The 14465-nt window shown below is 47.0% G+C and overlaps 1 protein-coding gene across 1 annotated transcript in view; it reads right to left on the bottom strand.

The window, feature by feature from the left end:
* The window catches only part of PEX14 (peroxisomal biogenesis factor 14), a 121068-nt gene that overhangs the window by 62837 nt on the left and 43766 nt on the right, over window positions 1-14465 (bottom strand). Inside the window, exon 3 of the mRNA XM_006914432.3 lies at window positions 9877-9961. Within this exon, the coding sequence (XP_006914494.1) occupies window positions 9877-9961 (85 nt within the window). The remainder of the gene's footprint in view (window positions 1-9876; window positions 9962-14465) is intronic.

Genomic DNA, 14465 nt, shown 5'->3' on the forward strand with positions numbered 1-14465 from the left:
CGGCATTCATTCCGTCTCCCTACTGTGCCTTCCTGTATTACAGAGGCTGGAGCGCTAAAAGCTACCCTCCCCAGAATCACTGGCAGCTGGAGTTCTGGATGGGAATCTGATGCACTCACAGGTGATTTGGAAAGTGGAAAGGAGGCAGAAAGCCCCTGCTGCTGATTGTTACAAACACCAGCAGACCAGCAAGCCGGGATGGAAACGCCGGGATGGAAACACCGCGGCTCCCCACCGCCGTGTCCAGTCTCCAGACTCTAGCTTCATTGGGGTCAAGAGGCAACTCTGACAGAGGCAGAAGCCAGGTTCATATTGCAGTTTTTACGGATGTCAGAACACACTGCAGTGGTGGCAGCAGGGACTTCCTGATCCCTGTGTCATAGCTACGAGAGTGTGCTCCTGAAATCAAAACTTCCGGTGGTAGCCTCCATATCCCCCAATTTCCTGAACGGAACAGAGGGAGCGGCTTCCCTGGAAAGCTATTCCTTCAATGTTCTGGAAGCCATTCTTAGTGGCCTGACCTTGAGTTCACTCCTCTGGCCCCTTCGATAGTGAGTGAGCACCTAACTGCCTATAACAAATCCCTCTCTGCTCAAAATTCCTGGAGATTCCTTGAATGTTTATGGCACTAACAAGTTTATCTTTTAACATAACATTACAACAAGCTGACTAGAGCCTATTAAGAATACACCTACTAAGAGAACATATACTATTGATCACCGTCGTCAATTAAGCCCTCATTTTAGTGTCAGGTGCTCTGCTAAGCACCTTTCACATTATTTTTATTCTTGCGAGAACCGTTTGCAGTAAATACTATCATTAAGCCCATTTTACAGATTTAAGAAACTACAGCACAGTGAGGTTGAGTATTTTATTGAGAGCCACACAGGAGCAAGCGGTGAGGCTGGGATGTGAATCCAGGCAGCCCACGCACTATTCCCCCCGAGTGAAGTATTCTAAATGACCCATCATTTAGTCACTCTTAAGAACGCTGCCAAAGCCATGTGGTTTCACTATTGAAAAGCAATGACAAGTATGACACCAGCACCTTTCTATTCTCCAGGCCCAAACACTAGTACCTTTGCACGTGACTGGGGAGAACATAAGATGGCACCCCCACTTTCAAAAGCAGTTTGGAAGCTTCTTAAAGAGGCAAACAAACATACACCTCCCATATGATCCAGACATTTCAACCTCACTGCACCACCCAAAAGGAAACGTATGTCCCTACAAAGATTTATACACAAAAATTCATAGCAGCGTTATTTTAATAGCTAAAAACAGATAACTCAAATGTCCATCAACAGGTGAATGGGTAAATGAATTATACTGCATACAAATAATGGAATACCAAAGAGCAATAAAAAAGAACCACTAATTCATGTAACGACATGGTGAACCTCAAAATAATTATGCTGAGTGAAAAAAGACAGACCAAAAAAGGGGTATGTAGTGTACAATTCCCTTCATATAAACTTCTAGAAAATGCAAACCAATCTGCAGTGAGAGGAAGCACATCAGGGCTTGCCTGGGAACCAGGGTGTGCTGGGAGGAGGCAGAAGGAAGGCGTTACAAGGGGCGTGAGGAAACATTTGGGGGCGATCAGTGCATTCATTATCTTGATTCCAGTGATGGTTTCACAGGTATATAAATATGTCAAAAAATTTTTAATTGTACAAGTTAACTATGTATCGTTCACTGCGTTTCTTTCCTTAGAAAGAGCACTTTCCATGTAACCGACAAAGCGGCTTGGCGCAGTAAAGCCGCCCTGCGCGGTCCCGCCCCCCTCACCTCACACTTCCAGTCCACCACTGAGCGTGCTTTCCTCTTTCCTCTGCGATGTCTGTGGTCCTGTCCTCCCTTTCCAGAAAGTACGGGACACAGCTCGAAGAACTCTACTCAGAAGACATGGTCCTAGTTCTGCTTCTGCCATTCATTGGCACTAGTTAACCTTTCTGAGCCTCAGTTTCCTCTCTGTAAAATGGGAGATTCGTTACATTACGTATTCATCCATTCGACAAATATTCATTAACCTGCCTACTGCAAAGATTATAGTGAAGAAATATGTGTTTTATAAGCCACACGATTCTCTGCGTAAATATGCTATCATTTCTAGTTCCATTTCTACCGCCCTCCCAGTCCAGATCCTCCACACCGGACAATGAACTCAGCAGGACCTTCCTTGTGGCTGGTTTTATTATCGCTGGGCCAATGCAGTTTAAACACAGAGCCCCGAGTAAACGTCCCCAAGTGGAGCTTTCACAGTTTCAATGGGTTCAAAAAGTGCCACTGACTGTCACTTATAACGCAGAGTCCTAACGCCAGTTCCTCCCTCATTGCCCATCTCACCAACCCCGATCCTCTTCCTTCCTGCAGAGTCCGCGGGCCAACCCAGCTCATTACACAGATGTCTCTGCAGGAGCCTCCCTCACTAGCACTGCCATGGCCACTCCTCTCCGACCATCTAGCCCACTGCCTCCTTCAATGTCGGGGTCAAACTGAGCTCTGCTGATCTCGGCCACTTTGGAAAAGAGTGTCTTCACTGGATACTATAAGACTCAAGACAAAAAGAACTGCTTATAAACACTGTTCTCTGTTGTAAAGACATATAGGTTAGCAATTCTGAAGCTACTTTACATGGACACTAGAGTCTAACAAGCTTTACACTCCAGTCTCTCCCTGGTCTGGTTTTGCTGACTTCTGAGATATCACTGTATTTCACGGATATATATGGATAGAGCTGATCAACACTCGGCATCCGTTTCCATCTCCTAATGAGCCTTTGGACTTTCAAAAGACAGATACTTCGTTTTTCTTTCATAAAAGGCCCAATGTAATAATACTGTGCATACAATAGGCACTAAATAAAGGCTGACCACCTAACTCATGGCCTAGGACCCATAAAATGTCCAACAACAAAAGAAAACTAAGCTATATACTTCATCTGAAAACAGATTGTAAACTCTAAGTTTCTGAAGCTTTCCATTTATTTAAATGTTTATTTTGAATCAAAAATTAATGAGCCCATATCCCTTAAAAAATGGGCTTAAAGAATTCTTTTAGAAAGCATTTTTCCTGTAACCAATGACCAGAATGTTCCCTCAGAACCCAAATCTGCACTAAGCATTAATAATAATGTTATGCTGTCTTTTTTCTCTTATTAATTTCTTTCTACCTATTGTCACGTTTATATTAGAAAACAGTTTTATAATTTTTGGGGAGGGGCATAATCTCATGAAATTTTAAGCAAGAAAAATATACCCTACCCTACTTACCATATGCAGAATGCTTTTACTTTAGCATAGTGCTGAACTAATACATGTCCAATGATATCTACACAAGAACATTCACTGCAGCATTATTTGAAAAGACAGGAGTCAATTTACATGTTCGCTAATTTGGAATACTATGCAACCACTAAAAAGAACAAGGCAAATCTATATGTACTGATGTGGAGTGACAGCCAAGACACAATGTCAAGTGCAAAGGTGAACTGTAAAATATGCTGCCACTGTACTTAAAGTGTTTGTGTTTCTGTGGGGGAGTAATAAATGTTAACATGCTCTCATATGGATAGGTTATCTTTGGAAGGATACGTAAGAAACTGTCAAGAGCAGCATCCTCTGGGAAAGAGAATGGGGGGCAGGAATGAGAGGTGGGAGGAAGACTTACTTTTCACTGTACATCCTTCTTTACTATTTGAATTTTTAAAGCCATGTACTTACAAAAGTTTTTAAAGAACTTTAAAACAGTAGACCCCTCTTATCAGGGGCTTTGATTTCCATGGTTTCAGTTACCCGCAGTCCAAAAATATTAAACAGAAAATTCCAGAAATAAACAACTCCTAAGTTTTAAGTTGTGTGCCCTTCCGAGCAGCGTGATGAAGCTCGTGCCCTCCCGCTCCGTCCTGCCCGGTCTGCCCGGCACCTGCACACTGCACGCACTGCTCGCTCGTCAGACACTCGGCAGCCGCCTCGGTTATTACCTCTTCAGCTGTCTGACCACAGTGCTTGTGTCTGAGTCACCCTTGGTTCACCTAACAGAAACACAAGCGTGCGTAGCGATGCTGGCAATCGGATGTGCCAAAGAGAAGCCGTACGATGCTTCCTTTAAGTGAAAAGGCAAAAAAAAAGGTCTGTATGCGGTTGAGTACTGTGTGCAGTTCCGGGCATCCACTGGGGTCTCGGAAGGCACCCCTGCAGACACGGGAGACTACTACGCCACCGCACATGACACTGGCACTTTGCTTTCTTTTGTGGTATTGTTGCAGGCACACGAGTTTAAAAACCATTCTTCATTTTCAGGGAAAAATCTCAAAGCAACTGGGTAAATCCAAAGAGCTTTGATATTTTCCCCCCAAGCTCCTCTGTGCCACTGTCCCTCCACTGCAGGGGGAAGTGTAGGAACCTACTTGACTCAGCCTTCTTTGGGGAGCAAGTGTTCTCGGCTCCCCCTCGGAATGGGGCAGCCACGGTGTCCCTATTTCCACAGCATCATCTGGTCGAGCTGTTACAGCCCTCATCCTGGATGCTGGGAAAAATCTGTGGAGTTCGAGACAAGTTTGGATAACAAGGGGAGCAGGAAAATTGATGGGGGGAACACCAGTCAGCGTGATGAATAGGCTGATCCAAAACAGCAGGTGACAGATATGCAGATGCAAGACTGGCAGGGAAGGAAGACGGTCCGTTCACAACAGATGGATGGAGATGCTCAATCATCCTCAGGAACAAGCACGCGCTGCCACACACAGCCCCGGCTGCTCACTCGCCTGCAGGGCACGGCCTCCCGCCCCGGAGGCTCTCTGCAGTGGACCCACACCAGGGCAGGGCCAGGGGGAGTAACAGCAGGAAGTATCTGAAGAAGATGCCACTCCACTGCAAGCTGGACTCCCGGGGACTGATTGCTGGTGGACGTCCCCTGGCTTCCCAAAGCACAGCCATTTGTCTCTGGGAGTTCTCACTCCTGGCTGAGCTGGTACTGCTAGGGGGACCTGTCTGCCCAGGCCTGAGGGGCTGCCCAGGACGTAGGAATTTTAGTGTTAAAACCAGGACAGTCTGGAGAAAACTGAAACCGATGGCCGCCCTATTTATGGGCCACTGTCCTCTCTCTCTCCTTCTTCATGGTCAGCGAGAGAGAACCGAGATCGACCCATCAGTACAAGCGCCCGGCTGAGGAGAACTCCTGGTGCAGGGCGCCCGCTTCCTCCAGCACCTGAGACGACCTGCGAGGTAAGACGACGGAAGAAAAATCACCCGACCCTGTCTTTTCTCAGAACGGAACGTCTTTGTAAAATGTCTGTGACAGACAGGGCTCCATTACTGCAGCAACACAGGAATGAATCTGAGTCTCCACGCCACAACCCATGCCTTGTTAACAAAGATCGGAAGGGCCAGACGGCCCCTCGCAGAGCCAGCACTGCTCCTTCCAGCTCCGCCGCAGGAGCTTCTGAGGATGAGGGGCTGGGCCGCCCTCAGACGCGGGGTGGAAGCTGGCAAGATCTCTGCCCCCTTCCCTGCCCCCTCCCAGCTACCTGCTGGACGCGGCTCTAGAAAGAAACAGCATTATAAAGAGACTTCTGGCTTCTCTAAGACACATTAAAGAATTAATTATAAAGTAAAGCTGAAGGAGAAAATTAATTTTAGAAACACAGGAGGTTACAATTTTTTTCCTTCCTGGAGATGGGGGAGGAAACGCAGTTATTTTCGTTTTCATCCTGGGGGCACAAGCTGGGAGCTGTCCAGTCGATAACCTGGCCATCAGAACAAGGTTTGTAATTAAAAGGTCAGTGACCTGGAAAGCCAGGGCCCCACTCCCAGAGCATCTCAGTAATGACGGGGCTATTAAATTAAGACTGTTATGAAATCAATGCTAAAAAAGCTTTCATGGTAACGAGATTCCATTCAAGGACATGCAAACTACCTCATGCAATGGACGTAAATGATAAAAAAGAAAAGTAATAAAAGAGAGTCAAATTGAAATCTGCGTAAGAATTGACTCCCCCTGAAAAGGCTCCAGTGAGAGAAGCCCTTCACCTCTACCCCACTTCCAAGGTTGAGCCCAGTGGGCTTCTTTCTCAAGTTCACTTCCAGAGAGGAGGCAGTTTTGCTACTGGGGGTTCCGCTTCCAGGAACAGAAGAGAGGCGAGATCTTGTTCCCCTTTTAGAAGGAGATAGTGTGGCGGGGTGTTTTATTTGTTGTTTTCCTCGCCCCCGAACTATGTATTAGATGAGTGTGAACACAACCCTTGACTTTATGCACTTGGGAAGGGCACAACAGCGTTTCTAGGATTTTAGGCAGCAGGAAGCTTGAGAGGCCTCTGCCCTTCTCCCTCTGGGGGGAACCACGGGAGTTTACCTACATTTACACCTGAACCAACGGATTCAATCACCCATCTCCATTATCTCCAGTCAAGAACCGCCCCCCGTTGCCACCACCACCACCCAGGCCCCACTATGAGGATTACACAGAAACGCGTGTCGTGCTCAGCTCTTTTCTAGAAGCCTGCTCTGCAACAGACGTATCGGAATAAGCTAGCAGACAATTCTATCTCCGCTCCGTGACCAGGCACCACTTTTCCCCACCTTATGCTCGGCCTGCCTCCTACACTTTGCAGTTGGACAGGGTGTCACACTGACGCAAGCCTGCGGACAACAATGACACGCCTCCAACTTTCTGGCCCGGTCCTGCTGCTGTCTGTACAATACCCCGCCCGCCCGGACTGTTGCTCACAGCCCCAGACATGACGCCTGCCTGGCAAGAAGCGCTTCTATACATAGACCCGCTCCACGAGGGCTTCAACCCCACGCACGGACCGATTCTCTTCATGTGGGGCTGACTCTGCCACTGATGTGTCATCTGCAGAATCGAGTGGTTAGAAGGGAAATAAAAACATTTATTCTAATACTCTGAAGGTGAACAGCTGCTTTTCTCTTTCATCCAAAAAAAAAAAAAAATTCCTGATAAAAGAAATGCTGTAAATTATACAAAGTGGCAGTACAAACTTCAAAGAAAATGATAAATGAAAATAATAACTTCATGTTTCTCATTAATGACTCCATATTCAGACTTTAAAGCATCCAAGAGATTTCAGAAAAACAAAAATGAAAGAATACAAAACACACAGGCCTTTGCAAACCAGTGCTCTTCCACCCGGATCCCATTCACTCTCCTCCAGCTGCCCGCCCCCGCCACCCCCAGCCAGAGAGCGCACACCTAACCTGTCCGTCAGAGGCGGGCTGCAGCCCTGCTCCGGGCTGTGGTTTCACAATAACACAAACTCGGCCGATGCGCCTAAAGTAACCCTCATTTTCCACTGAACTGACATGCACTACAGGGACCTCAATTTCTATATTAAATATTAAATAATATTAAAAGAAAAACAAAATTGGATTTGCCTTTTCAGGAAAGAGATGTTTATTAAAAAAAAGAAAGTCAAGATTATAATTCAAAGCAGTGCTCCACTGCGATTCCCCGAAGTGACATTCTCTGGGAGAAGCCAAGACCACGGTGCTGTGAGCTCACCCAAAGCCAGCTCCAAACCCACCACTGCAACGAATACTTCAGGGGACACTGATGGCCAGGACGCCAGGACGTCGGTCCCTCCCCTCAAGACACCCTCCTCACCCCCAAGGACCAACTCTCCTCCTTCCTTCCCAGCTACTGTCAGGGGCCAGGTGGTGGGCCCGGCGCTGCTCATGTCCTGACCCTAGGAAAAGCTGGAGATTCAAAATGGAGCTTAAATCCACGAAGGGGCCCTTCTTCCCCCAACGCCGATCAAACCCTGGAACTCTCTGCCCATAAACTCTTGCCAGAACTCAGCCTATCGGGATTCACCTCGGGAAGAGGTGATTCCTGACTGAAGCAATTTTAGAAGTTAATGGAGATGGGCAATTAAGTCCTGGGAGTCCGGGCTTATACCCGCGAGAGGGGTGGAAAAGGAACTGCGCCCCTACAACAAATACTCATCTCCTTCGGGCCTTCGCTCACGTGTCACCCTCTCAGAGAGACGTGCTCTGATCGTCGTTTAAAACGGCAAGCCGGGCGCATACCAGCTCTCATCACCCTCGCCCCACGGCACCTGCCATTCCACATACTCCACGCTGCATTTTTTTCATTTGTGACTTGTCTGCCTTCCCCATTAGAATTTAAGCTCCGAGAGGGCAGGCTATTTTGTCTGCTCCTGTCTAAAAAAGGGTGTGGCATGGGGTAAGTACTCACCCCTAGGTGAATAATTGAATTAATTGGTTGTGCTTTCTTTTAAAAGGGGGCAACAAATAATAATTGCTCAAAACAGTTTCCTCTCTACCGTAATTATTAGCCAACTAACTCAAAAGAAGTATTATTTGGTCCAGAGTTTCTCTCTCTCTCTCTTTTTTCCTTTCTCTCTCCCAGTCAGGGATTTATTAAAATTAAACAGATTAGATGGAGCTCCTGATACTAAAACTGCTCAGCAAAGCCTGCGGTGGGGAAGTGCCGAGCAAACACCAGAGACATTTGTCTCTAAATTGCTCTAAATACCTTCTGCAAATGAAATTCTAACCCAGCTGCGTTTGAGAGAAAATGAGGAATAACTGGTCATTGTCAGTGGAAGAGAAGATCAAGCAGTTATAATATTGCACAATATACTGGGGCGAAGGATCTCTCGGCAACCATAGATTTTGTCTCAGGTTACCCCGGGTAATCAACACAGCTTTTAGGCTCAGCTTTCCCCGGCTTCAATGCTTTGATGAGAGAGCTGAAATCCCCAAGCTTTTATGATTAATTACTCCCCATAGGTACACATATTTCAAGGAAAAACTCTTTTATGGCATGATGGTTGCGGAGTGGAGAGGCCGGCCAACGCACTCCAAATTTTAATAATCTCCAAGTGATGGGGGGCGAGCATGATGCCGCCAGCAGGCACACAGCGCCCCTCATCTGCTCAGTCACAGGGACTGTCCCTGAGGCTGCCTGGGAACGAAACGCGTGGGCTTGCTCTGCCCCAACCTGTGAGCAGCGTCGGGGAAAGGATCCTGCAGGGCCACCTCTGTGGGGCACCGCGGAGCAGGCCCGAGAAGTACCACCAAGCCACTTCATCTGCTCTTCCAGCCTCGGGTGACTGAAAGCTCACACACAACCTAGAATTTCGAGGCTGGCATTCCAGCTCTGGATGGAAAAAAAGAGTTCTGTTTGAGGGGAAGAAAAATCGCTTTCCGCCCTCGTGGTGTCTGTAGGCCTTTAAACAGTCCCCTAGCTGTCTAGAAAATAGTGTTCAAGGAACGAAAGTCAGATTCCTTTTTCTCTTTTGAGATTGTTTGGGGAGGCCTGGGGAGTTTCTTTGTATTTTACAGAAAAGAAAAATATCCCAAATTTCAAAAGAGCCAGAATACATTCAATCTGCTCCCGACAATACTGAATTTGTCAAGATCCATTTCGTACCCGCTTACAGAAATACCATAAAACCAGTAATTTACCACTTCGACCCGTAAATCAGACTGACCCTAAGCTTCCCTTCACCTGACCTTGTTTAGACATCTCATTTCCCTCATCCTACATTTCTTTCTTCCTCATTCTTTACTGAAGCAGCTGACCTAAAGGGACATTATCAGAAGAAGGACCAGAAAGCAGAAGTCCTCCACCGGCTTATCTAGTGGCCTCTTCTGCTGCATGCTGTCCCGGGCCATCCCGGGCTAAGTCATCGGCCTTTCTTTCATCTGGTGCTTGAGTACGCTGCACGGTTAGAAAAGGAGCCTGCATTCCCTTCAGGGACCCCCTCACACCCACCCTGCCCTGGCGGGACAGTCAGAGGAGACCCTCTCCTCCGTTCTGTGGCTTCCACCTGCCCCAGCCCCAGCCCCGTTCTGCAGGCCACTGTGCACGGCCATGGAGAACCTGTACCTTTCTTCTTAAGGAATGCTCTCCTGGTCGAAAGTGGGCTCTGGCGGACCCGGGAATTCTGTAGAAATTTCACCGCTGTGGCGATCTGGTGGGGAGATACAAAAGAAAAGTAAACATCAACAGTCTGAATTTCGAGACTAAAAATGCTACAGGTTTATCCCAGGTCCGCAGAAATCAGCACACCAGTGCGGTCACATTTACAACCAGTTACTTCTCACATTTAGAATCTACCTGAGTAAAAGGCCGTGTTGGTCCCCTGCCTTCACTGGCTTCCTGCACCTGATCCTAGCAAATCTAATTCTCTCAGCCCAGCTCTTCAGACCTGCAATAATCTTGCCTGTTCTCCCTGTTCAAGCTGATTCTTCACACTCCTCGGCAGGGAGCCTTCTCCTGGCCATGCTCGTCCACGTCACTACCCGGGGCCCATGCTATGCCCTTTTTCTAGAAGGCTTCCTTTTCCTTCTTCTTTCCCTCCTCTGCCTGTCTAAACATCTCTCTTTCTTTCTCTCTTTCTCTCTCTCTTTCTCTTTCTCTCTCTCTCTCTCACTCTCTCTCTCTCTCTCTCACTCACTCACACACACACCCCAGCGCATCCCTTGTACATCCTGTTCCCTGAATAAGCAAACCATCTCTGATCTCTCTATTCTCTTGACATCCCCAGCGCTTAGAGAGTGCGCCATACAACTGAAGACACAATTACACTGTCTTCTTATGCCCGGGCCGCCTCCCCAGATACACCGCAAGCATCTGAAGGGAAGAGACCAAGCTGCCTCCACAGAGCCTGGCACAGTGCTGAGCATCTAGGTGCTGGGAAGGGTCATACGAGAGGAGGCACACGTTCTCACAGCCACGCGACGGCGCTCAACTCCGAAGAGGCTTCGAAGCACAACGTGTGGAGTTTTGTGGCTAAGAGCTGACAGACTGACGGGTTCTCTATCCATTTCTGGGACACTTAAGGAAATCTTCATGTCTACGAATAAGCCAGGTCGGTTCGGAACGGAAGGAGAACTGCTGAAGAGATTAACCATCAGGTCACTCAGCACGCATGAGGCGGGTTCACACGCCCCCCCGTCTGCTCTCCATCCCTGACCCTAGTCCAACGATACCTGCCCCAAGTCGGAAAGGGGCCATTTTAAATGACTGGCATTATTCTTCTCGTCAAAACCAAAAGAGTAATACCATCGCATGTTACAGGTAAAGCCTACAGGCCCAGCAGTTCACTCTAAGTTATTGAAAGAAAAAAATTCTAAGGGACCAAATACAAGGAAGCTTTCTAAGATCCTTCGAACTAAGGGTAGCAGTTTTACAGAGATTCAAACAGAAAGCACTGTGACTACAAGTGATTCCAGTCACGAGTTACAAATACTCTCTCAGATTTTATATAAATTTAATTTTGAGACCAGGCTTTTCTGGTAACGAAAGATGTAAGGATAAATCAGAAAGAAAAACAAAAAGCCAGGGCAAGTTTTTCGTATATTTTCCCTGTAGTCCTTCCCTGGGGGGGCGGGGGGGAGGGCTTTCCTGACACCTGCTCCCTGAAGGATGAACTCAGGTGCCCCACATCTGCACACGTGGGCTGGTCAGCGATTAGACACCCAGTGTTCCCTGAGACTGGTTATATAATCTGTCCAACACTGCAAATGTTTTAACCACCATCAAGAACTGCAGGGATCACCAACCAGTTGCAGACTAGAGAAAAACCGATGCACTAGAGAGTCGAGAACCCCAAAACTACACACTCAGCCCCTCAACCAGATCTCGAGGTTGCACCAAAATCAAGAAAAATGCGACGAAGATCCACAAAACGGGGGCATTTTAATGCAGAGATGAGAGAGAAAGAAGAAAAGCAGAGGGAATGGGGAGAAGGGAGGGAGGGGAGAAGGAGGAAGTGGCGATGGGACAAGAGGCGATGGAACAGAAGGGGCGAAAGAGCCAGGAAAGGGGAAAAGTAGGAAAGGGAAGCGGCGGAGGAGGACGGAGAAGAACAAAAGGGAGACAAGCCCGCGCCCTGGGAAGAGAAGGGGCAGTCACACAGTCGCCGGCCCCACAGGGTCAACGCCAATGTGCGCAGCTCAGATGGCTCGGGGATAATTATCCTTCACCTGGAGAAAAAACATGCCTTCGGCACACAAGACAGGGCGTTCATGTCCCACGGCAGTCTCCGCACGCCGGGACACGTGTGCGGGGTGTCAGGAAATGTGGGCGAGCAGGTCCTGAGCAGTAGATGCTAATGGCCCAGCTCTGCTCATTTACCCACCGAAGCAAAAACCTTTCCTTCATCCCTCCAAAATTTTCCATGACAGAGAAAGAAAACAGAATCCCACCACTAAAACACACAGGTTTCACCTTGCTTTTTTAATATAGTCCTTGGTATATGCATTTCTGGTCAGAGAGCAAAGTTCTGATGTGTTTAATGGCGCACTCAATGCAGTGCTTGGCGCATTCCATCAATTTTTTTTTTTTAAAAATTGCATCTCTTATTTCTTTAAATACATTAATCAGCCTAGTGTAGGCAAAACGGATCCATCGGACAATGCAATAAACATGAATTATCATCTATCCAACACGCATAATGGCTTAAAAATACATAATAGCAGGTGTAGTTTAAATGATTAGTTATTACACCTGTGGTGGGTCTGATTCAATTGGGAAAAATCATCTTTAATAGGTTAAAAGGTTTAGATCACCATGCTTTCCTTAAAGTGGCTGTAGAGAGGGAATGATGGAGTGCTCTGTCATTAGTAATTCATTTAAGAAAAACGTGGGGGATATAGCAAAGAACAGCATAAACGAGCGAATCCAATTTAAACATCAGGTAAAGTAGAAAACACCTTTTAAAAAAGCAAGATAAATGAATTTGGAAGGGAGATGAAATTGACGTATTTATTTTAACGGGAATTTGACAAAGTCCCGGCACACTTCAAACTTGCAAAAATATGAACAATTTCTTTTAAAGTTTCCATTCACTAATTTCAAGCCATATAAAATAATACTGCCAAACACCTACATAAAGTATATTTGGGGCTTGTTTATGTTCCTCTCGATCTTTGTCTGAAAATGCAGGCGACAGGCAAATCACATATTTAACAGCATCGATATCACTACGCCAGATGCAAAAATATAAAGCATCCAACCTAACAGCCTCAACATAATGTGCTGAATAAGAAAGAGACCCAGATAAGCAGCTACATGTAAGTGTGAACATATGAAAACCTCTCTCCTCTCACTAATTATTTCTCCAACTACTCTTGACTCTCCTCCCTGCACACGAGGAACTGGCACTATGGTGGGGGGTGGGAAGGGAGGTCCAATCTGGAATTTTATAAGCCCTACGATTCATACACGGATGGCAAGATTTCCGAAAAATCTTTAACCATAATGCAAAGATTTTAACACACTAAATAACTGACAGTGCGCTTCGTCTGCATCTTTGATTCCCCTATTGTTGGACACTTTTCATTAACTTCATGAAGCAATTCAACGGACTCTTTCCTCTGTGAAGGACCAACATGCACAACACGCTTTTGTTGGAGGAAATGATGGGGTGCCTGCGGCCTGTCCTGTGTTATCGTTTGATTTTCTAATTAGGAGATGAATGTGACTATTCATGGGTTATGTTTGTGCCCAACTAAATTACATAAATTCAGGCCAAATCTTCCGCCTCAATGTCAAAGATGTACAACGGCGACAGGAACCTCGCTGCGCGTGTGGTGGGAGCGCAGCAAGCCGGGGAAGTTCCGGCGCGAGCTCGGATGATAAACACGAAGCCGGCTCGCTTCCCTGCCCTTGCACCCGGAGGGTTCTTAGCCGGTGCGCCCCGAATTACCAGTCGCTGGCTTCACAAACATACAGATGAGGAACTCGGAAGAAAACAGAAGTGAAGTTTCCCGCCAACCCCTGTTCCTGCGACCCTACCTTCTGTTCCTCCTCCCCGCAAAGCCAAATAAAACAACCCTGCCGCCAACTCCACCATTTTAGGGAAATCTGATGATTTTCACCATTTATGACTTGAAGCTAGAGGCGAAACCAAGGTACAAAGAAGGGGAGAGAATTTCTTGCCCTTGCAGTGGTTCTGCTGGAGTGACTGTCAGCGAACGATCCAGGAAAAAAAGGGAACTTCAGGTTGAAAACACCTTTGCATCCAAGATGATTGGCCAATTGAGAGAGATTTGTGTTTGAGAGCCCGGATTTGTAACTGTATAAATCAATGGAGTACGTATACTCAGGGGCTACCCACGATGAACTATGCGCTGTTAAGTGCCTTGTGCGGGAGAAGAAATCCCTGGTGAGGAGAAGCGAGGTTCCTGACAGTCCTAAAAAAAAACACGTGTTTTCTGCCCTCCTACAAAAGACCCGCACACCGTCACCTTCAGAACGCACACTTCATTTTCCGCACGAGGGGGACGGGAGAACGGAGCTTGCCTAATAACGAACCTGGGGTTTGAGGGAGCCTTAGCACTTTGCACTTGACACGTAAACCTGATGCATTGTCTCCAGTGACACTTATTTGGAATGTCACCAATTCCAGCACTCGGTGCTCTACATACACATCTATCTCCTAAAATGTGAGCATTCATTAGCCATTTTAA

Source organism: Pteropus alecto, unplaced genomic scaffold (genome assembly GCF_000325575.1).
Source record: "Pteropus alecto unplaced genomic scaffold, ASM32557v1 scaffold125, whole genome shotgun sequence".
Classification (NCBI taxonomy): domain Eukaryota; kingdom Metazoa; phylum Chordata; class Mammalia; order Chiroptera; family Pteropodidae; genus Pteropus; species Pteropus alecto.